Here is a 24,713-nt window from a genome sequence, read left to right on the forward strand (position 1 = left end):
AGCTATAATGTAATAGCCAGTACAGTGCATTAGATTGTACAGAAAACAGAATTGATCCAAGACATACTGTACTAGTTAGTATTCTATATTATATGATACAGAGCGAGAAAGCTACTCGAAGGTATACAGTACTAGTCATATACTACACTGCACTGTAGATGGATGCACTACATCAGTGTAGATATATGGGCTAGGCCAGAGTGGGTGCATGTGCTAGGTCAGTATGTGCTGGGTCATGCGTTAGGTCACTGTTGGACCTAGAACTCTGGAACACAGAATGAGTTATGCAATACATACCAAATTCTGAGTTGCAATTCCATGCCATCCCATATTATACTATGATCCCGCCCCATAGAACATCACACCATCCCATCATAACGTTCCATACCATACCACCATAACATACCATTCCATACCATTCCATAGCACACCACACCAATCCACACCACACCATCCCACCATACCATATTACACCATGATACCAACCCATAGCACACCACACCCTCCCATCCAATCATAACGTTCCAAACCATACAATACCATACCATACACACTCTCATCCCTTCCTACCCCATACCATACCACCATAACATTCCATGCCATCCCTTTCCATAGCACACCACACCAATCCACACCACACCATACCATATTACACCACGATACCAACCCATAGCACACCACACCCTCCCATCCAATCATAACGTTCCAAACCATACAATACCATACACACTCTCATCCCTTCCTATCCCATACGAACATAACATTCCATACCATACCACACAAAACCATACCATACCACATCATTTTCATGAACAATAACATACAGAGCTAATCGTCACAATGATATTTACCTTTATAATGCTTCACCACCATCTCTGGGCATTGAATCTTCACATTATTACACCTGTAATAAATAACAGACACATCATCTTTGTATTAAAGAGCAATGACAGCTACAGGAACAGAGGATGAACATCACACAAGACCTGTATTTGAAATAAGGTTCAGTATTAAGAGCAGCGCCTGCGGACTAGAGCTCAGTGTGAGTTACTGTTTATACACAACAGTCAAAGCTCTAACGATATCCAAAAGTACCTTTGACATCTTATGACAGGATGTGGGTGTTCTATGGCAGATAGCTCAGTGGACCAGTGTGCTTCATGTGAGTCCACGGAGTGCGTCAGATTGGGTTGTCTATGAGCGGGGGTCAGCTCAGTGAGAGGGGGGCTGACTAACAGGTTACATCTGCTCCTGGTGGAGTCTTGTGTATATAAAGTACGCACGGCCGGAGATTGGCCCCAATAATGCACGCATGGCTGGAGGGGTTACGTGTGCTCCTAAAACACTACAAATTCAGATGCCGCATTAGTTAGGAACATATAGCCAATCAGGTAATGAACAAGTGGTCCGTGACTGCTTTAGAGAAGGGTAATTTATAATTTATCATGTGTGTGTTGCTTAATTAAGTCAAACACTGGTAAGACATACCAACAATGAACACAACAACATACCCTGCTATCTAAGATAGAATTTTTCAAAACGTACAGTCAATGTAAAACACGAAAGCGTCAAAGAATTGTTTAAGTCCAGTATATTTAATTTTATATAATTGAACCAGATCAAAAGTTAATTTAGACAAAAGGAAGGTACAAAGGTTGCTCAAGGGACAGGAGAAGAATGGGTGTGCTCGTGATGGGTAGGAAAAGGTGAATGGTCACTAATATTCAGAGTTTATACATTTTTAATGCTTAGGCAATGGACTGGTAAAGAGACCAATACAGAAAGGCCTGTCCCAAACAGATTATTTATAAAAATGTTTACAGTTTTTTGTAAATGCATAAATGCAACATCAAGTGAAGGGGATGGGATGAGATACAGGCCGTTGATGGGTGGGGTGCGTCGACGTTTCGACTCGGCTTGTGCATAGATGGTGACTTATACCTCTTCAGGACGAAAGGGGGGGCAACCTAGGGGTGAAAGATCAACTGTGCGTTAATTGGCGCCTATTACCCAATCCGGGAGAGAACTGAGTGACGGTGTAGTACTGACCTAATCCTGGTGCCACACAGGCATCTCAGGTAAACCACTGAAGGTTGAGTAGTTAATGGCTCAGTCAGGGTTTTCTGTGGAAAACCAATACTTAAATTAGTATTGGTTGACTGATCGTGGCTATCCCGTCAGGCTCCTCAAGAAGGCGCGTAAGAGGGCCTGGTTTAGCCACAGGGAGTATCTTCTGGAACCTTAAAACAATAATTCCCAGACACAGGATCGATTAACTTGTGTCACGACCTATTACACCAAGAGCAATGAAATTCGGAAAACTGTGAACAAACTTTGCCACCTGGTTGCTGACGATCTGGGTATACCAAACCCCACCATGCATGCCTTTAGAAAAGGGAAAGTATCAGGGACTTTTTGGTGAAATCTTTACTTCCACCCAAACCCAACAGTGTCCAGTTACCACTATGGAACATCACCCCCATCAAGGGCCGTTTTAAGTGTCTACACGTACACAATGAGGGATCACACCAATTATAACTCTTCAGGGGTCATATATGCCATCTCATGCCCCTGTAACTTTTTATATATCGGGCAAACAACGCAGAAAGTCAAAACCCGTGTCTTACAAAACTGTAGTTGAATACGGTGTGGGGTACAAGGTGCCCCACAAGTAGAACCCTTTATCACCTTTGGGCACTCGGCCAAGAGCCTAAAAGGGTGGGTGATCGAAAAAGTCCAAAGGAACCCAAGGGGTGGGAATTTCTCCAACACCCTGAACTATTGTGAGTGTAAATGGATTCACACATTTGACACAGCACTTAGGGGGTTGAACGATTACGAGGAGATAGCCAGACAGGCGGCAACTTTGAGTATTGGCTAAACACCCCCATCCAGAACCTTGGTCCTTAGACCTGCACATTCTGACACGGCATATATAGCTCGTAGGATGTATATAGGCAGGCTATATTGCTACCCAGCACCGACTTTATAGCTTGTAAATAGGCAGAATACATTAGATTCCTTATCACTCTATGTATATACACCGCTTGTAAATATGATTAGTAATATGTATGCACTCCATGTATATACACCGCTTGTGAATATGAATTGTAATATATGTATGCACCTCCCATCCATGGCATCATGTATATACACCTAATTGTTGTCGCTCCGTACCTTCAAATGTGACCTTTATACATGCATAAATATGTATCCCCATGGTTTGTTGAACTACTATGTTTTCTTCTCTTGCATATAAACCGCTTAAGCTCCTCCTATGTTATATGTACAGCTCCCTACGCAAATCGGTATCCTCACATGAATAATTACCACGATTGCGAATACCACATTCGTTTTCTCCCACACTGCGTACTCCCATTATGTATTAGTACACTGCATATAATGGCACCCTATCACTCTCACTGCACTGTAGGGAGTTAGTACACATACGTGTTATGTAATTCCTACACATATCTCCGATTAGGCATGCTTGGATGCACATGTTATTCTCCAATTGAGATTGGAACCCAGTTTCTTGTCGGTACCTTCTCATTTAAGAGTTATCACTGTATATAATTGCGCCTTTTAAAATTGCCGGTATGGCTTTAAGGATATTACAGTATTGCACTCTCTGGCATCCAACCTAGGCCTTTGAACTTAACCTACGGGCTCCGTGGATTACGAGCTCTGAGCTCCTTGAATGACGCGCGAGGGCTGAACGTGTGACGTGCATGTTTCCTCGCTCACACTGCTTTCGGCATATAAACGGAAGCCTTCTGCCAGTTCGTTCCTGCTTCTGAACTTGGCAGAAGGGATTCTACGAGGCGTGCGACTCCCAGCTTTTCATTTAAGGTAAATTTCTGAAACCACTGCCAAAACGACAAGCTTTACTTTGGCAGCTTTTAACCCTTATTTAACTTTGTTCCATCTCCTTAACTTGCAGGTCTTGACAGATTAATTCAAATGTCTGATGACCATGTTCTAATTAATTGACGGTTTTAAATACCGGTGAGAACTTCACAAGGTGGGCTCTCATGAGTGGATTTCAGCTCACTACTAATGGGTGAGTGCAGAATCAGAGTAACCTCATACCTTGCGTCACATTGCAGAATTGTATGCATACTAATTTTAGTATTGGTTTTCCACAGAAAGCCCCGACAGAGCCATTAACTACTCAACCTCCAGTGGTTTACCTGAGATGCCTGTGTGGCACCAGGATTAGGTCAGTAATATAACGTCACTCAATTCTCTCGCGGATTGGGTAATAGACGCCAATTAACCGACAGTTGATCTTTCACCCCTAGGTTGCCCCTGCCCCCCCTTTCGTCCTGAAGAAGACTCTCAGCGGAGGTATAAGTCACCCTCTATGCACAAGCCGAGTCGAAACGTTGACGCATTTATGCATTTGCAAAAAAACAGTCAAAAATGTTATAAATAATCTGTTTGGGACAGACCTTTCTGTACTGGTCTCTTTACCAGTCCATTGCTTAAGCATTAAAAATGTATAAACTCTGAATATTAGTGACTATTCACTTTTCCCTACCCATCACGAGCACACCCATTCGACTCCCGTCCCTTGAGCAATCTTTGTACCTTCCTTTTGTCTAAATTACCTTTTGATCTGTTTCAAGTATATGAAATTAAATATACTGGACTTGAGCAATTCTTTGGCGCTTTTGTGTTTTACATTGACTGTACGTTTTGAAAAATGCTATCTTAGATAGCAGGGTATGTTGTTGTGTTCATTGTTGGTATGTCTTACCAGTGTTTGGCGTAAGCAACACACACATGATAAGCTATAAATGACTCTTCTCTAAAGCAGTCAAGGACCACTTGTTCATTACCTCATTGTACCCAGAATTTCTGGCAATTATTGGGTTACCCCATTATTTTGTAATGGGCTTATAGCCAATCAGAACACAGCAATCGGGCGCTCCCCATGCCAGACATCTGGACACGTTACCCACTGGCCGCATTGTGCCCATGCAAGGTCGAGGCCCACCTGGATTATCCATTAAAAATAATTTAAACGTGTACTCCTCACCATACAAGGATCGCCAGAAACATTTTACTGCTAATAATGAACTTTCTATAAGACTGCTACAGAGTGATTGAAATTGGACCCGGTGCCTGTAACTGTTCTCCCGGCTGCTATGTTTAATCAAACTAACGGTTCCTCTTTTGCCAAATGCCTCTGGTCTCTTGTTTTTCAAAGATCTTTCATGTTCAAGCAACACCACTATAGAGATGATCTCCTTCAAAGGTGGGATAATCTGCCCCTCGGTATCTATGGAGGGTGAACATCATTAAGATGCAGGTTCTTCCTAAGGTGATCGTCTTGTTTAACACTAAACCACTTCCTTTCCCCAAAACGCTTTTGCAGAAATCACAAGGGAGGGTCGGAAGCTTCATATGGGCATCCAGGGGAGCCGGGATCTCATGAAAAAAGCTCTGGATGAGACTGTTATGCTTTCCAGTTCAAGAATTCCCGGCTCTTGGCTGGAGAGCTAGATAATTCTTACATGAGTCAATTGTATGAAGTTATGTTGAAGCATTTAGGCCTCAATACGTTTTTTGTTTAAGTTTGGGGACCCAAAGTTTTTAAACAAGTTACGTTGAAGGTACTCTTAACGGCACAGAGGGTGTGGGTCTTCTTTAGGAAAATTCTCGGGATAGACTACAAAGCGGAACCGGCACCAATTCAATTTAGGGCTCTCTTGGAACCCCCAAGTAGCTTAAAGATGAACTTAGTTATCCTCTCCAGCATGGCAACTTTTCCACCTGAGGAGACTTCAGGGAGGGTGATGCCCTCATCACATAACAAGAGATATCTGACAAATTGGGGGTTGGGGGGGGCGCTCTCCAAGTTTAATTACCTGCAGCTATGTTTTTGTCGGTCATCCAAAAAAGTTGTCGGAGGTGAGCTGTTCGGTGCAGGATTTTCTCGAGTGGGTGAGAGCTAAGCAACAACCTAAGAAAGAGGTTTTCAAGTGGTTTTGGATATTTATTTCTACAGCAGATGATATAATGGGAGTTCCATCTCTGCACTGGGAAAAGGATCTTCCAGAGCTGGCTACAGAGCAATTATGGCGAGTATCTTTAAATCTGTTATACACTCTGGTCAAACCAGCACCACTTAAAAATAATCATTTGTTTACTCTCCATAGAGCTTACTGGTCACCAGCGAAGTTAGCTAAGAAAGACCATGTTGGAACCATCAAAATCTAAGAAGTACAGTGACCCAGAAGCGGACAATATACGAATGGCATGTTTGTGGATTGCCGTTATTGGCCTTCTTCCGGGGAAATGTAACTCAGGTGTTTCAAGAATTTATTGGCTGAAAAACTTAAGGTAAGCCCCTGCCTTATCCTATTTGAAATGGACTTGTGCCTTTACTGGGACGAGTTAAACTTGGATATTTATAAATACATGTATATTTTTTCTGATATTTCTAGCAAGAAAAGAAATCTGTAAGAAATGGATTACTCCCGACCCGCCAAAGGTATAAGAAAAGCTAAGATCTGTAAGAGATGTCAGTAGACTGGACTTGGACCGCAAGTTGGCCTCAGAAGAGAAAAGATGGCGTCCCTTTGTGATATGGCAAAGTAAATTGTAACATCCTATGATTATACTTCTATCTTGCTGAGAAATGGGCAGTTCTCCTTCCTACAAAAGGGCAAAACTATAAGAAATATTCAGCATGCATGTACGCTGGACGCTCCAGATGGAGGCATCTTGGCTCACAGCTTACTTAGCTGGATGGGGATATGAGGACAAGAATATATAAGCCATTCCTCTACTACCTTGGCAGGATTAGCACACACCCTCTGTTATTGCAAACTCCATCATCACTGATCTAGAACTTTAGAGCACAAACCCCTCTAAAAATATATCCTCAAGTTTACAAGATGGCTCAGTGAGGTAAGTGCTCACTGCCAGCATCTGTCTGACCTGTAAGACATATCTGTGAAATCCAGCAAGGCAAACTCACCCTTTCATCCTTCTCAGGTTGTTACGCTGCACACAGTGGGTAATGGAAATATTGTTATCAGCAATGATGAATGCTCAAAAGCTCCAGTATTTTGGGAGATCTCTGCCCAGAGATCTCTGCCCACAGTTCTCTGCCCACATACCCTCACTACAGAGGGAGACAGGCACATAATCTCTGCAAGTGTAATCACCATCATCTCTGCTCTAGAACCTTGGTGGGGTTAGCACGCAATACCTACAACTTTAAACCCCTTCATCGTTGCTCTAGAACCTTGGATCAATAAACACACAATCCCTGCAACTGCAAACCCCGTCTTCCCTGTTCTAGAACTTTTAATGGGATTAGAGCCCCATACTACCTCTGCACAGAGGCGAGTTCATGTCACTACATGCTGCAACCTCGAGGCACGGTTACTTCTTAGGATTCTTCCTTCATCTTTGACTGAACTTGTCTGTGGCATCCATAGGATCTATCTGTGATTTATCCTATGGGGGATCCATAGGGTCAGAATGGGCATTCATTTTATTATTGATATATAATATTACCATCTTGACTCCTTCTTTGTGTATACAGTTGTGTAGAACGAGATGTGTTAAATAAGAACCCACTGTGCACTGGAAGCCCCCACGTGCACAAGGATGTGCATCCAAAGCCCTTTATTCAATCCCAGTCTGGGGTTATTTACACCTACAATGCATCCATCAGATTACCTTTAATGGGTCAAATGTGGGCTGCAATGAATGCTGCAGTCAAAGCCTCCCAGCTCCGACTGATTCTCCCTTAAAAACATATTGGCGTTGGTTTACACCCTTCCAGACACTGAGCAAAGGATGTAAGGGGGAAGGGCCTTCCTGATAGGATGGCTGGGGAGAAGCTGGACCCCACCCTAATTACACTTCTAAAGATTCACACAAGGAAACTGACATCAGGCCTGGTCTTGCCTTTGTCACTCTGGACAGTTTAGAGACAAGACCAGGGGATGGGGAAGAACGGACCAGAACCAGTTTTGGGGTTGGTTGGGGAATTTCCCCACAAAAAGCTGACACCAGAATGAAATGAGGACCTTCAGAACATTCCATCAGAACACTCCTGGACATGTGGAAGATTCAGAAGAAGGACTGCCCTCCTGCTGAAAGGACTGCCCCGCTGGATGGAAGGACTGCCCTGCTGGATGGACTGCCCCGCTGCTGAAAGGACTGCCCTACTGCTGGAAGGACTGCCCTGCTGCTGAAAGGACTGCCCTGCTGCTGGAAGGACTGCCCCGCTGCTGGAAGGACTGCCCTGCTGCTGCAAGGACTGCCCTGCTGCTGCAAGGACTGCCCTGCTGCTGCAAGGACTGCCCTGCTGCTGGAAGGACTGCCCCTCTGCTGGAAGGACTGCCCCTCTGCTGGAAGGACTGCCCCTCTGCTGGAAGGACTGCCCTGCTGCTGGAAGGACTGCCCTGCTGCTGGAAGGACTGCCCTGCTGCTAGAAGGACTGCCATGCTGCTAGAAGGACTGCCCTGCTGCTGCAAGGACTGCCCTGCTGCTGGCAGGACTGCCATGCTGCTAGAAGGACTGCATTGCTGTCTGAAGAGGAAGGGTTGGACCTGCTTGCCTAGGTCACAGGCTACCCAGAGTGACTCTAAGGGTTAGTCGACTGATCTCCTGTGTGAGCGACATTGACACCACAAGCTTCTAGAAACCTCCCTGCAATTGCCCTGCTGACCAGTACCAACTTGACCTGCCTGGATCTGCCCGAGCCTGCTGTTGGCATTATAGACTGTGCACTCCTGTGATACAACGCAGTGATCCTGATATGGATTAGCCTTACAAAGCGTAGACTCTTGTAATATGACGCCTAGCTGATGACATGATGTATCCTTACAAAGTATAGTGTCCTGTAATATGACACCTGGCTCCTGACATGGTGTAACCTTACAGAATGTACACCCCTGTATTACGATGCATAGATGCTTACATGGTAAAGGCGTACACAGTGTAGACCCTTGTAATAGGATGCCTGGTTTCTGACAAGTGATAGGCTTACAGATTGTAGACTCCTGTACTACAACGTCTGGACGACAACATGGTATAGGTGTACGCAGTGTAGGCCCCTGTAATACGATGCCGATTCCTGACACGGCACAGGCTGTAGACTCTTGTAATATGTCGCTTGGCTCCTGCCATGGGATAGGTGTACAAAGTGCAGACCAGTAATACAATGCCTGGATCCTGACATTTTAGAGGCTTACAGAGTGTAGACTCATGAAATAAGATGCCTGGCTCCTGAGATGGTATAGCGTTACAATGGAGACTCTTGTAATACGAAGCCTGGCTCCTGACATGGTATAGGCGTACGGAGTGTAGACCGCTCTAGCACGAGGCCTGGATCCTGACATTTTTTAGGCTTACAGAGTGTAGACTCCTGTAATAAGATGCCTGGCTCCTGAGATGGTATAGCGTTACAAAGTAGACTCTTGCAACACAACACCTGGACCATGACATGGTATAGGTGTACAGAGTGTAGACCCCTCTAGCACGAGGCCTGGTTCCGGACATGGTTCAGGCTTACAGAGTGTAGACTCTTTTTTTATCACATCTTTTTATTGAATATAAGACGACAGCAAAATCCAATCAATATCATCAGGCTTTATAGATATACATAAATAGAGACAGGATCCCCCACTTCACACAAGTTGGAACTCGACGTTATCATAAGTCTACATCACTACATACATTTGTGACTACATTCCCGCCCATGGCCATTAAAGAGGACCTCATTCCTGAAGCAGAGCAGAAGTTCATTCCAGTGACCCCCAACTCTTTTCCCACTTACGGGGGCAACCGCGACCCCCATAGATCACCTTCTCCGCCACCGTCATCAGTCCATATTACACCTCAACTCCTTGAGCTATGGTGGTGATTCTTCTCCCCACAATCTTGCTATCTTCCTTTTGGGGACCATGAGGCCTAGGGTGACCCATATTTGCTCCATGCGGCCCAGATCCGTGGCCTCCCACACATTCAGGAGGCAGCACTTTGCCGAGGGAGGCGAGCCCCCACCTCTGACACGGTTTATACAGGTCACCACTGAGGTCCAATAAGTCTGTATTGATGGACAGTGCCAGAGTATATGGTAAGAGGTGCCTTCTCCCCCACACCCCCGCACGCAAGCTGATTCAGGGCTCCTTCCCATTTTGACCAATGTATTGCAAAAGACATACGCCCTTTGTGGTATCTTGAGTTGCACCAGACAAAATCGTGATCTGATCGCCATCTCTTTGGGAGAGGCTAGGGCTACCAGCCAGTCCTCATCCTCCATGTCTCCTATGTCAGTACCCAACGTTGCCGGAGCTGAAGCAATGTGCCGGATGCACTGTTAATAAGTTTTTGATATGTTAAGGAGATTGCTTTGCATACCATGTAGTCATCTAATATTCTGTTTTCTAACAGGGATGCTTCAGGTAGGACCTCCCCATTAGGGACCGCTGCCATTAAAGTTTAGGGTAAACAAGAACGGTCCAGAGATCCTGAATCTGGATATGAAACCCTAGAGTTATGGGGGAATTTTGCTCAAAGCCCTGGACCTTTCCAGCCTCAAAAGGACAAGTAGAGAAAGGGTTGTGAGTGTCAGCTCTCATCAGCCAGGCTAGCTTGAATTCAGTGGCAAAGTGAGCAAGGGTATGCCCAGACGTGGGTCCCTTGCTCACCAGAAACCGGTCCCAGGATGCTTGATTCCGGTTCAGGGAAAACCTTGCTTGGCCATTCGGGCTGGACTGTTCCCATGAGGCACTGGGTGAAGACCGATTTACATATAGCTAGGTCTGAACTGAGGTGGCGAAGTGAGCTAAAGAATGATGATGGATTCAGCCCAGATCTGTGACTGGGGGTGAGTGTCTAAAATGTTTCAGCGCTCCGTCCATCATCTCCTTGTGTTTGCTCCATTTAGCAATGCCATATATATAGGTCAAATGGGGGAGCGGTCAGATATCCCCCTCGCCAAATGGTGCATCTCTTGGAATCACGAGACGTGGTGGGCCAAAGTGAGTAGGAGGGAAATACGGGAGAGACGCCCAATGAGCCTACGAGGGAAATGTAAAATTCTGAGTGATGGGATTGTATGTGCGCCATACATCTTCCAACCCCATTGCTGTAAAGAAGTCCATCAAATGTATGTGGGAAGTGGTCACATGGCGTGGGGGTCGACAGTCAAGTGAATCATGCATGGTCATATTAAATCCACCCCCTAACAGGAGTTCACCCAAGTCCAGAAGAGTGCTGCAATGCGAGGCCAGATGGTTACACACCTATAGGATATTTATTGGTTCCCCCTCCCATATCCCAGAGAGGGCTGTGCATCTATGTAGGGGGTTGTAGGGGATTGCTTCACTGTCAACTGCAATTATTTTCTAATAAAATGCCTACTGCTCTAGAGCTTGTTGTGAAACCTGCATGTATCACCAACTTGTGACCCCTGCCGTCTGGGGCTTTGCAAGTGTTACCCATCAGATGCATCTCCTGTAGTAGGACCACCATCAGGTGAATGCCGTTTAACATATTGAAGCACTACCCCCGCTTGATTCTGTCCCCCAATCCTTTCACATTCCAGGATAGGATGCAGATATCAGAGACTGCTCGCATCGTCATTCCAAGGGCCTAGTGTTGTCGGTAGCCATGCGGGGCCGGGCCTCTCCGTACATAGATAAAGTGTAGTCTCTACGTTACAATATGCGTGGAGCACATCGTCAAGAGAAATAACATTAAATTCCACACAACCCATTCCCTTCCCTTCCCCCCCAAATGTTGAAACCCTCCATCCCTCCTCCCTGCACAGCAAACTTAAAACTGCCTGCCACCAAACTCGGCAGAGTGCCCATCGCCCCACCCCAAATGAAACAAGAACAGGAACCGTGGACTACCCAACGAACTGCACCTGCCGGCCTCTCCCATAACTGGTACCAAAGAGCACAACTAAACCCCACAGTAGTGCAAAACATTTAAATAGAATTTTCGTCTATCATCCCTTTGCATCTATATATTTCAGCCATCTTCATAGCTTCCCTGCCACCCATATCTCAGTAGTCTGGGGTCTGTGCTTCAATCCTGGCCAGTGCCATACACAGTTCCAGGGTGCCATGTGAGAGGTCTGATAGTGCGAAAATAGCTCAAAACAGCTCTTTGCGTTCTGTTCATGGATCGTGTTCAGGAGGTTCCCTTGTTTCCTCCTGATGTGTTTTCTCGGGTCTGTTGTCCTGATGAATCTCCTGAACGGCATCATCGTCATCCAAGCCGCTTCGTAGCCCCCTGCTTGCTGACAGTTCTCCAACCATCTAACCACTCCCAGGCCTCTTCTGGGGATGTGAAAAACCATGGTGTTCCCTCTGCTTCCACTCATAATTTAGCAGGAAAGAGCAGTGCACACTTAATTGCGTTGTCCCTCACCGCTTTTTGGACTTCGAGAAAGCTGCGGCGTTGTCTCTGAACTTTGAGCGTAAAGTCCTGAAAACATTTCATCTGTACATTATCACAAGTCACTGGGGGTGCTCTGCGGGTAGTTTGCCACAAGTCTTCAGCTGATCCACTTTGCCTCCACTGCTGAGCTGGACAATCTTCTCCAGGAAAGCAACAGCCTGTTTAATGGCCTTGGGTGTTTGAAAGGAAAGACTGTACATCTGCATATCGATCAATCTATTGACATCACTGAGTGGCGATTCATCTTCAGGCAAAAGTGGAAGAGAAGCTATGAAGGCTGGAAGAGGCTGACATCACGGGAGAGATTATGGGCCACTCCCTGGGTTTCCACAACTGTTGTCACCCGGAAACCCAAACAGCTAGGAGAGGTGTGGCTGTGTGAGGCCATGCACCTCCTAAATCATGCATGCCAAAGACAACAACATATCACGCCTACCAAGGATGGACTAATAAATGAGATCAAAGGAGCTAGCTTGTTCTCCAAAACAGATCTTAAGCCAGGGTATCACCTGCTGATGCTCGACCCAACTTTTTAGGTCTCGCCTATCCCATTCCGCAAGGAATGGATAGGGGAGAATTTTAGTGGGCAAAATCGTTCTCAAACCAACGGCGGATTTCAAACAGTGCATGTCCTCGTGAACGCCCTTCTCCCCGTGCCGCCTGCCTCCGAGAGCTTAACTTCAAAGGCTCCGCCCACAGCGTGCGCTCGGCATCAGGCATTTCTCCTCCCACGGCCATGGCCGGCCGTACTTTCACTTTCACGGCCGCCAGGCCGTGTCTCACATTTCTCCTCCCCCCTCCAAGTGTACCCACAACAAATCCATGGAGCATTTCACATGCTTTACTCAATCTTTTTAACCCAGCAGTCCGCGCGGCCACTGAGGGCTTCAGACACGCTACAATTCTTAGCTCATTATCGCCCAACCCCCCTACCCTGTCCTTGCATGAATATGGCAGCTGCCCACTTTTGTTTGGTTCTGCATATTAAAGCGGCATGTCGCGTTTTGACGCTGCATGCATCAGTGTCTTATTCTTGCTCTGCTGACCCGCTTGGAGTGCGTTAAAGTAACCATGTTATTGATGCTTACTTTTCGGGTGCTTTACTTTTGTTCTGTTATTTAATCAACTACAAATGCACACATATGTATGCGTGCGACCCACTGTAGTGCCGAAGTGTACCTGGGTGCATGTCTTTAGTGTGAGGAGTAAGTGCACCAAGGCACTCGGTGAGGAACGCACCTTTTAACAACACTCGAGCAGCACTCGCGCTCAGCTGCCATTTGCTCCTTTTCTCGGCTGCCACTTCCTTCCCCACTTCTTGTTATTTGGAGCCTGCACGCATTTTAACAACAGGTAGTCCACAGCTTATTAAAAAAAAACAGGGAATGCCATATCTAACCGTGTGGTGCCCTCCCTTTACCACCAGTCCGTTGCATGTCATCATTTATTGCGAAATGGCCAGGCTTGAGTACGCTAAGGTAACCATGTGGTTCCTGCTTACATTTCACATATTTTACTTAATCTTTTTAACACAATTCTTAGCTCATTATCGCCCAACCCCCTACCCGGTCCTTGCTTGAATATGGCAGCTGCCCACTTTTGTTTGGTTCTGCATTTTAAAGCGGGATGCCATGTTTTATGTTTACATGTATCAGCATCGGATTCTTGCTCTGCTGTACCGGTCGGAGAGTATTAAGGTAACCATGTTGTTCCTGCTTGCATTTCACACGCTTTACTTAAGCAGTCCATGCGGCTCCTGAGGGCTCTGGACTCACTACAATGCTGGCCTTATTATTGCCCCACCTCCACCCCGTCCTTGCAAGAATATGGTGGATGCCAACTTTTGTTTGGTTCTGCATATTAACGTGGCATGCCGCGTTTTGTCTTTGCATATGTCAGTGTCTTATTCTTGCTCTGATCGCCCGGTTGGAGTGCATTAAAGTAACTATGTTATTCCTGCTTACAGTTCAGGTGCTTCACTTTCGTTCTGTTATTTAATGAATCCACTACAAATGCACACATATGTATGCGTGCGATCCACCGTAGTGCCGAAGTCTGCCTGGGTGCATGTCTTTAGGGTGAGTAGTAAGTGCATGCCCATCCCCCCTTGCCCAGGGCCTTTAAACCCAACAAGCTGAGCGTTCTTAATTCATACCCCTCCCCCCCCACCCCCAAAAGAATTCCACAGAGGCGGAGCCCCAGGCTGGGAGAGTCCAGTAATGGGGCCGGAACATGTGGGCTGGGAGGAGGACTTTTGTGCCAGCAGCGAACACCAGGCAGTGTCACGTATTTTGTTAGAAAGGGTACAAATGCTATAGGTGTCACATTTGCTAAAGTTAAAACTATTGGAATTGTAAATGACAAAGCTATTAATTTAGCTATTTTCAAAACCAACACATAAATACAAAATTTGTCATTTACAATAACAATAGCTCAAACTTTCCTAATGCGAGACCTATTGCATTGCAAATGCTTGTTGATATATCACTACCTTCTCCACACACCTGGGTCTGAGACTATACAAAGGATCAAACTTCAGAATCTCCAGTGTCGTTGATGTTTTTGAGAACACCATCCAAGAAGTTCTATACGGATTGACTGGAATATTTAACATCTGTGATGACATCTTGGTGTAGGCACACAATGTCAGTCATTATTGCCCCCGAAAAGTCCTGCAGTGCCTTCAAGCGGCCTCAGGCTAAACCCTGCAAGTGTGACTTTCTAAAGAAACACATCAGTTTCTTCGAACAGAGATATTCAGTGGAAATGGTGACTCCGAATCCCAACAAAGTCAAAGACAAGAAATCTGTACTCACACTAGCTTTCATGACAGGAGTAAGACGTTTCCTAGGCATGATGACATACTGTGGTAAGTTCACAAAGAACTTGACAGCCTTTACGGATCTAACCCAGGCACTTACAAAGACTGATGTCAAGCAATGGTCATAGAGGGTAGATAGAGTTTCAACAGACCAAGGATGGGACACCGCAGTATCTGCCGCTCCCTCAACTGCTTCTCCAGGCCCGGGACTCCTGCCTCACGACTCTCCCTGCTCCACTCTGGAGCCAGAGCCAGCGCCGCCATCAGCCTCAGGGAACTAAAGTTCCCAGCAGCCTCCGGGAGGTGGGCCTGGCCTGTTTTCGCATCTCCGGCAGCATATTAATTCCTTCTGCGGCTCCTGCCTCGCGGGAGCAGTGCGGGCGGTGCCCGGGAAAAGCCTAGGCAAAGGGTGAGCTCGTCCAATGCCGTCAGAAACAGGAGGAGGCTGGGCCACCCCTCTTACGCCCACAGTTTCAGTTACAGTGCTCTGTGGCCTTGTGCCCCATGAGACCGTGCCCAGCGCTCTCCTCTCAGCCCAACCTGCACCAGACTCCCAGTAGTTACTGTCCAGCCGCGCCCCTCTTGGCCCTGGTAGCCTGGGCCAGCTGCACTTGACCTTGCAGTCTAGCTTCTTCGTCTTCCCTCTGTCCCTGCCTGCCCGACCTATGCCTTGCCCCCGGCTCTGCTGCTGCCTGGAGGCCTGCCGCTCCCTACGCCTCGCCTCCCGCGTCGCTCCCTGTTGTGCCTGCTGTCTCCCCCTATGGGCACCATTGGCACCCTCTTTCCAGTAACCCAGTCCTCTGGCATGGAGACCACAGCACACCAATGCAGCAGACGCGCACAGTGGGTATGCCGTGCATGGACCTCGCTCTGCACTAGGTCTCCACCCACCACGGACCCCCTGAGCTTCACAGCAGATTAACTTTGGGGCAGATGTATCAAGCATTTTTGCATTCACTAACGGGCAGATTCGCCGTTTGCGAACACAAAAACTGCTTTTCAGATGCAGTAAACCAAATTTTGCGATTCGGTAACCTGTTACTGAATCGCAAAATGGGTTTGCGATTCGGTATTAGGAAGGGGCGTGTTTAGGTTGTCCCTTCCTAATACCTAATCGCATAGGTATGTATGAATGATTTGTGACAGCATTTGCGGAGGCAAAACATTTGCATGTTACCACCTACTTCAAGCAGGTGGTAACCCATTCGCAAATGGGAAGGGGTCCCCAAGGGATCCCTTCCCCTTTGTGAATGTTTGTAAAACCATTCTTAAGAAGCTAATCTTTAAAAATGAAAATAAATCTTTTCATTTTTCCTTTTGTAAAGCATCTTGTTTTCCTTTAAGGAAAACGCGCTGCTTTACAAAAAAAAGATTGCTTTATTTAAAAGCAAACACGGACATGGTGATCTCAGCAGGATATCAACCCCGTGATTTTTGCGATTCCTAGGGGGTCGCAAATTGCGACCTACTTCATTAATATTCATGAGGTAGGTCATTTGCGACCCCCTAGGAATCGCAAAAGGTGTACTATACACCTTCATACATGGCATTTTCCGATTCCCTAATTGCGAATCCTTGTGATTCGCAAATAGGGAATCGCAAATAACTATATTGATACATCTGGCCCTCAGAGCCCTGGACCCCAGATGCCAGAACAACTCCTACGCCCAGCCCTCCCCCTGGACCACCAACGGCCCTTTCTCCTGCCGGAACTGCCGATTTACCTGTACCAGAAGAGAAATAACTGACACCACGTTCATCAGCCGCAACAAGTCACTTACACTCAACAGCAGGGCCGTGGCCAACCCATTCAGAGAGATCAACTGCCTGCTGAACAACGCATGCTCTCTTGGAAATGATGCCACAGAAATCTGGAAAATCATCACCACCCCAGGCACCGTCTTCATCACAGAGACCTTGCTGAACTCCGCATCAACACCCAGTATTGCCACAGCCATACCAGATGGATGTAAGATCACGCACAGAGAGCAGATCAATAGAAACGGCAGCGGCACTGCCATAATCCACGAAGAGACTCTCAAATGTGCAATCACCACAGACAACACCACCCCCTTCATGGAGCACCTCAACTTCCAACTCCAAAAGAACAGCAAAACCACATTCGGAGACACCCTCGCCTACAGACCTCCGGGACTCCGCCCTCCCTTCTGCAACCCCATCTCCGACTTCATCGCTCATATAACCATTGAGGTGAAACCATCTTCTTAGGGCACCTCAACTTTCACCTTGAAAACACTGATGATACCAACACGGCTGACATCCTAGAAAGTATGGCCAACCTCAAACTTGAGCAATTAGTCACCGACCCCACTCACATCGCAGGAGACACGCTTGACCCTATATTTACAGCCAGCAACAGAGTAAACTACACCCACACTGAAGAGCTCACCTGGACTAACTACCACTGCGCCCACTTCCTCGTCTCAGAGCCCCTCAACACCTCCACCTCCACGGCCAACAAAACATTTCACAGCTAGTCCAAAGCATCAGAACATCGCTGGATCAACACCCTCAACTTCCACCTACCCACCTCCCCCTGGACACGGAATAAGCAGTAGACAACTTCACTAACTGGATCACAGCAAGCGCTGATGGAAGTCGCCCTGAGGAATCCTACCAACCCCAAGAAACAAACACAACACCCACCAGTAGATGAACTAGTACAAATGTTATGGAGCTGCCCCCGAATAGGAGTGTACTGGAACACGATAGCCAGGATATTACACACATGCATAGGTCGAGCACTACCTTTTTAATGGTCCGTAAACCTCGTGCATCAAAGTAGTGTCTAGGTTCCTAGACTTGGGGATAATAGTAGCTAAAAGGCTCCTAAGTAGATGGTGGAATGTGGTGGACCCACCACATGTACGGGCATGGCGTCACTCATTGTTAGCATGGGCCAAGGCAGAAAGCATCTCCATCAAGCATTAAGAAACGTTAGGACTGTGTCGAGAAACGACAGCAGCATGTTGGGACAACCTCTTAAATGAGATGCGGGCGGTGACCCTGAGGATTCGCCTGGTCGAGACGTGGGCGAATAGATGTAGCGAACCATACATTCCGCTAACGGGCGTTTCCATGATATTCCATGGGTGTACGCAGACCACTTAATGTGAATAAGCGTGGACACTACGCAAAGGGGACGTTGAGTAACATAGCAGCAAGGAAACACTACGCAAACATGCACGAAGATGGAGAGATAAGTTACTACGGGCAGGTCATTGTTTTGGTTGTTCTTGTTTATTCTGGATTCATCTGTTCATAAACCCAATGTGTCAGAACTGGAAGGACTCTTACAGAGCACTGCATTTGTTTAATTTGGATTGTGATGTATTCCTATAGGTTCTGAATCGATCCCCCTATTCCTGACCCTATTCTGGTTAACAAACCAACAAGTTAACTAGCAGTCAGCCCATGAGGCAGAAAACCCCCATGATGCAGATACCGTTATCTGACGCAGTCACACTACGGCACAGGAACGTGTTATCTGATTAGGTCATAACGCTTGCGATCTAATTAGACAAGCGATATTCCTCCAGCCCCTGATAAGGCATACGGAGTTCTCATAACAAATCAAACCTATGACAACCTGGGCAAAACCCTGCGGCCATTGTTTTGATTTCACCGAGAACTTCAGCAAAAGAATGTGCTAACGAGCAAGTCGTATGACATCCTTATTGACGTATCTATGTCCATCCTTACGTCAATCTCGGCACCTTAAAGGTATAAATATTACCGATATTGCCCTATGCAAACACACGCGGTGGTGACGAGACGGAGCAGCCATACTTGCCGAAGCGAAGAGCAGAGCAGACCCCGCTGGCGCAGCCCCGCCTTCCTGACGCGCTGAGAGACGCGCTGCTTTCTCCTGCCGAGAAATCCAGCACCGGCGCTTCTGGGTAGCCCTCGCAGGCAGCCTGGAATATCGAGACCAGAGAGAGAGATACCATCCCTCATTCATCCTAACTTCCAGGTACAGAACTGAATAGCCCCTCACAGAGAATTCTTAAGTTAGTCACTTGGCATAAACAAACTTAACTTAAACTGTAACTTTCTATTCCCGCCCACGTATTAGGCTTAGGTCAGGGGTAGGCGTATTTAGAAACACCAGTTGAGTACGTTTAGTCAAATGTATATGTGTATGTAATATATTTTATTCATTTTAAAACATCTTATGGCTTAGAAACCATATCAATGTTTTTACAGTATTATTTTATACTTCTGCTTTTAATGTATGCACTTTACTTAACTATAAGTATTGCAATAATATCGATCCATTTCTCTTGTATGAGAAAAGAGACTGATCAATAAATAACACCTTTTTATTGAACACGCCCGTCTCTTCCTTTTCTCTACAATCTGATGAGACTAAGAATGCACGTACTGACTGAGTAAAATAATTTGCCTTTTGTTCACACGACCTTCGAGATATACTCTTGATTAGGGGAGAGCAAAGCTGTCATGTTCTATGGTTGTCAGAAACTAAATCCCTTCTTGTCTAATCAGGGGAGTTAATTCTTTCCTGAACATTCGAGAAAGTTTCTAGTGAACTCTGAGCTAGCTGGCAAACCCAAAACTTTAAGTCTAATATCGACAGTAGTAGACCTAGTTAACGTCTGGTCTAGGCCTATACTATTGAAGGTATTATTCCAATGCGCAGAGCCTATTGGGATGATAGGAACTACACTACATGGCGCCCAACGCGTTTGGAAAGGGCGATAAAACTAACGTAAGACATTTAGAGTAACTCAGTCGTGCTTTCTCACTCAGACCCCTTTTTCCCCATAATACTCCAAAGACGTCTGGAGTGGGTGAAAGGTAATATCCTCCAAAACCTCGCAGGAGGGAACTCCTATGTATGGTTCTTGGTTTAGTCAACGTTGAAGGATACACTGTTCCAAAATATTGTGCATCTAATCTTTGTTTCCATAAGAAACCTGATCTGCAAACAAAAGAAATAACCATCCTGTCGGTAAAATGGACAGTGAAGATGAAAGAGAGGCAGTCAGATTAGCAACTGAACTCGCAGCAGCTGATGCTACTATGCAAGACGCAGACCCGGATATAATACTCATCCCGGTCATCAAAAGGAAATCTATAACCTTAAAACTAATAGAAAATGGACTGACACCTAGAGGTGGCACAGTCATATTCGTAATTGAGGCACACGAATATCGGCAGACAGAGGTATACTATTTATGGATACATTTTCCAGCAGCAAATGCTGTAACAAAGTACTTCCACTATTACAAAATAGAGGAACCTCCTGAAATGTACACTCCTTTCGAGGAGGTGGAAGTACCACTTAAATTTCAAGAGCATTTGCTCTTATTTAATGGCGCCCTAAAACACAATAATCACATCACCAGGCTCGGTCCTTTAGGTAGACCAGGAGCAACGTGGCCGGTCCTAGCCGGATACACACCACATCCAGACATCGAAAGGATGCCTGCAGCAGACCTGTTAACACAGCTAAAACAATCATTAAAAATTCATAGACAATTAGTCCAGTATGTGATGCGGACTTCAACAATTCAGCCAGCAATTAAAATTCCACAGCTGACCCCTCACCAGGGGAACACAAATAAAATTACACCACAGAACATCCAGTCCTGCCTAGGTAAAGTACCGGCTAAACGGGAACAAATACCATTCTGGCTAGCACAGAAAATCACCCAAATAGAGGCGGTGTTTCCTGACACCACCCCGTTAGAAAAACACAGGATTCTGACTATCTGTCTTCCAATGGGAATCGCTCCACACATTGAGGACTGTGACACTTGGGGTACAGTCTTTGCTTCCATCTACACAAAAACGCACGGTGTTCCATCCATCTCGGTAATAGCAGATGTGCTAAAACAAATTCAAGACGAATATGGTCCAGAACCCGCTTTAACTCTTGGTATGAAATTACTGAAAGACTTCAAGCAGGTCTCGGCTATATTATTAGCCAACATCAAGGGAGAAGCAGCAAACGTGGCGATCCGCCAGAGGTTAAAAGAGACAGATATAGCAGACCAACCAGCTGAAATTGCCAGAATCATAGAAAAATCCTATGAGGAACTAGGTAGAGATAGTTTAGGTGGAATACCAGTAAAACCACAACTGATTGAAAGTCCTGAAAAAATATTTTTTAATAATAATTCAACATGACAGAAAAAGAGCTGGGATGGAAACAAACAATCCAATCCTAAAGAAAAGAAATTCCAGTCCAGAGGAAGGTCTCCTAGGCGAAGAGAAAAATCTCCGAACCAAAGACACAGGTCACCCCAAAGTGACCCCTCTGGGAAAAGATATAACCTTAGAAATAGGGATAATATAAAAAAGCCTGATAGATATCAAGACATTGATACACGTCCCTCTCAATCTTTTCAGACTTCCTCGCAGAAATCGGAAAGAAGAGGACGATCAGAACAAAGAGAAGAGCACGCCAAGTCCAAAGACAAGGAACCTGCTCAGCTAAAAAAGAAATTACAATTTCCAAAAAAGAAGGTAGCCAGCAAAATAGTTAACAATGCCGAGAATTCTGAGGACACAACTGAAAAACGGAGAATGGGCTCAGACAATGCTAGACAGCGCAGCAGAAGTGAGCATAGCTCGCAAAGTCCTTATGAATCATCTGGAGACAGTGGACACGAATTAATATCTTCAAGTGGAAACTGCAGACACCAGAGTTAGCAAACCTCACAAAATATACGAAATAACATTACGTATAGAGGGAGATAAGACTAGGAAAATAAGGGGACTATTTTGGGATAATCTCTCCAAAGGCTATGACATCCTTCTAGCTGAAAAAGGCTGGCCACCAGAGTTTGTCAGGGAGTGCCCTCATGGCGAAGAAGTAATTATGCCTGCCTTCTCAAATCATATCCCAATTCATAAAAAATATACACTTGCTAGAAAGGGGGCAGTAGCTCTAGCTCCTGCTTTATATAAAAATCACGTAGGATGGGATGAGGACTCTCCTCCTCACAAAATCCAGTTAAAATCACAACCTACTGCACAAAGGCAGTACCCAATTAAGCAAGAAGCTAAAAAACAGGTAAAAGAAATACTAGATCAGCTAGAATACCAGGGGGTGATTGAAACTTGCACCTCACAAATGAACAACCCTTTGTTTCCGGTCTCCAAACCAGACAATTCATACCGTCTAGTTTTGGATTACCGACACCTTAACACATGTTGCAAAACTTTTGCAGTGCAAAACTCACATAGTGCTGCACTAATGAATAACATAGTGCGCAAAAAATACAAAACAACATTAGACATTTCTAACGGATTCTTTTGTCAAAACATAGCACCAGAGAGCAGATATTTGTCTGCGTTCTCAATAAATGGCACTCAAAAACAATTCTGTCGGTTAGCCCAGGGGTACAAAAACAGCCCGGGAGTATTCTCAGCGAGAGTAACAGAATTACTACAAATATATGATGATGAAGCATTATCTTATGTCGACGACATATACTTAACAGATGATGACTTGGAGACTCACTTGAAGAGAGTGAACACCATAATACTTGGGTTCGCAGCAGAGGGTTACAAATTCAACTTTAAAAAGTCCAGAATTGCCCATCTGAAAGTCCTGTTCTTAGGATATGAATTATCAAGTGAAGGCAAAAGCCTGGCTGACAATTTTCTAGAGAAATGTGCCGTAATCCAAGCACCTAGAACACTAAAAAACCTACAGTCAATTCTAGGCTTCCTAAATTTCGGAAGAACATACATTGCAAATTACGCAGAAAGGGTCAAACCCCTTTATGATCTGATAAAACCAGATTTTAAAAGATCCAATTGGACTCAAATACACACAGAAATTCTGAGATCCTTACAAACAGACATGCTAATTAAAACAAAATTAGAAACACGTGATAACACACGCAATCTTGTGATTCGAGTCATCCCAGGAAGATGCGGATTCACATACCTGACCTCTAATGAGGGAGAAAAGGTACCAATTGCATTTAAATCACACTTGTACACAGAAGCTGAAAAGAAATTCAGCTTTGAAGAAAAAATTGTTCGTGCAGTTCAAACTGCAATAGCTAGAGAAAAAGATCAAGCTGAAGGTAGACATATCACAGTCAGAACAGCAGAATCAGCCTTTGAGGCACTAACAACACCTTGTAATTTACCAACAACAACATTGAATCCGGAATGGATACAATGGGTGAATTCAATCACAACGGACAAAGTATACTACTACTTTGATCCAGAACTAGAAGAAATGGAAAATCTAGAATATGAAAGAACATTCCCTCTGCCAATCGACATTCTGCCTTTACGACATTACGCCTGTGTAATCTATACAGACGGACATGCTCAACCCCCCGTTTGGGGAGAACAAGCATACAACCCCACATGTGGGATTACAAAAGAAGTGTGGCGCGGAGGTAAACTAAGACCTCTATTAACAAAAACACACTCAGTTGAAACTAATTCAGAACAACAGACTGAAATAATAGCATTGAAAATGGCGCTAGATAATGCGGATCGCGAATTCCCGACACTTATAGTGTCAGATTCATATTACTGCGTCAAATCATATAACAAGGATTTGCAGACATGGATTCAAAACGATTACAAAGATGACACAGATGCACCAATAAAGCAAAAACTGCTCTGAGAACAAATAGCTCTTTTACAAAAAGAACTACCAAAGACTCACGTGACACATTCACTGAGTCATCAGCGTGATGGCGTTCACGTTGCAGGGAATTCATTGGCTGAAACAGCCACAGCGGCAGCCACTAAATCGGCTCCCGTAGTTCGAAAAAAGCGTACATTAAAATACATTGACGGTGAAACAATGCTGGCGGTAAAAACGTCATCAAAAGGCGACTGCTCAGCGTTACCGATCAACTATCCACTCAATTATACATACATAATCGATGCAAACTCCGTCCCTTTTGCTCGAATCCCTGGAGTGGGGGATAGAGTGATTCCAAACATGGACAGGAGACACTTGTTAATCGCAGACGCACATATGGGCGAGGGTCTCAGACACCTCAAACTAAAAGATTCTCTGGAAGAATTACAATCAAGGTATTGGTGGCCAGGCATGAGCGTGCATCACACCGTGTTTGTAAAAAACTGCCCCAACTGCAACAGGAATCGCAGAGGTGAGAGAAACGGTAAACTACCGTGGAGTCTCACTGCAGATAATATCACCAGTAAAAATCAAGGCTTGCGATTAACATATACAGGCTAGTTTCCACTTATAATGTAGATCACCAGCACTCGGCTGACGTCTGGACTGTTATACAAAGATTTGCGAGTCTAAATGGCATATACGCTAAGAGCATGCTACGTTTGACCATTGTTTTCACTCGAGCCCTCCAGCCTGAGGGGAAACATGGCCAAATGAGCATAGCACAGCGGGAATCTTCTCACTTCCTTCCTGAGGGATACGGGATGGTGTAAAGAAAAA

At 45.4% G+C, this 24,713-nt stretch overlaps 1 protein-coding gene across 1 annotated transcript in view; it reads right to left on the reverse strand.

The window, feature by feature from the left end:
• Positions 1 to 24,713, reverse strand: part of LOC144754167 (E3 ubiquitin-protein ligase TRIM39-like) — an 89,656-nt gene that overhangs the window by 21,938 nt on the left and 43,005 nt on the right. Inside the window, exon 5 of the mRNA XM_078641749.1 lies at positions 852 to 904. Within this exon, the coding sequence (XP_078497875.1) occupies positions 852 to 904 (53 nt within the window). The remainder of the gene's footprint in view (positions 1 to 851; positions 905 to 24,713) is intronic.

This window comes from Lissotriton helveticus, chromosome 5_1 (assembly GCF_964261635.1).
Source record: "Lissotriton helveticus chromosome 5_1, aLisHel1.1, whole genome shotgun sequence".
Classification (NCBI taxonomy): Eukaryota; Metazoa; Chordata; class Amphibia; order Caudata; family Salamandridae; genus Lissotriton; species Lissotriton helveticus.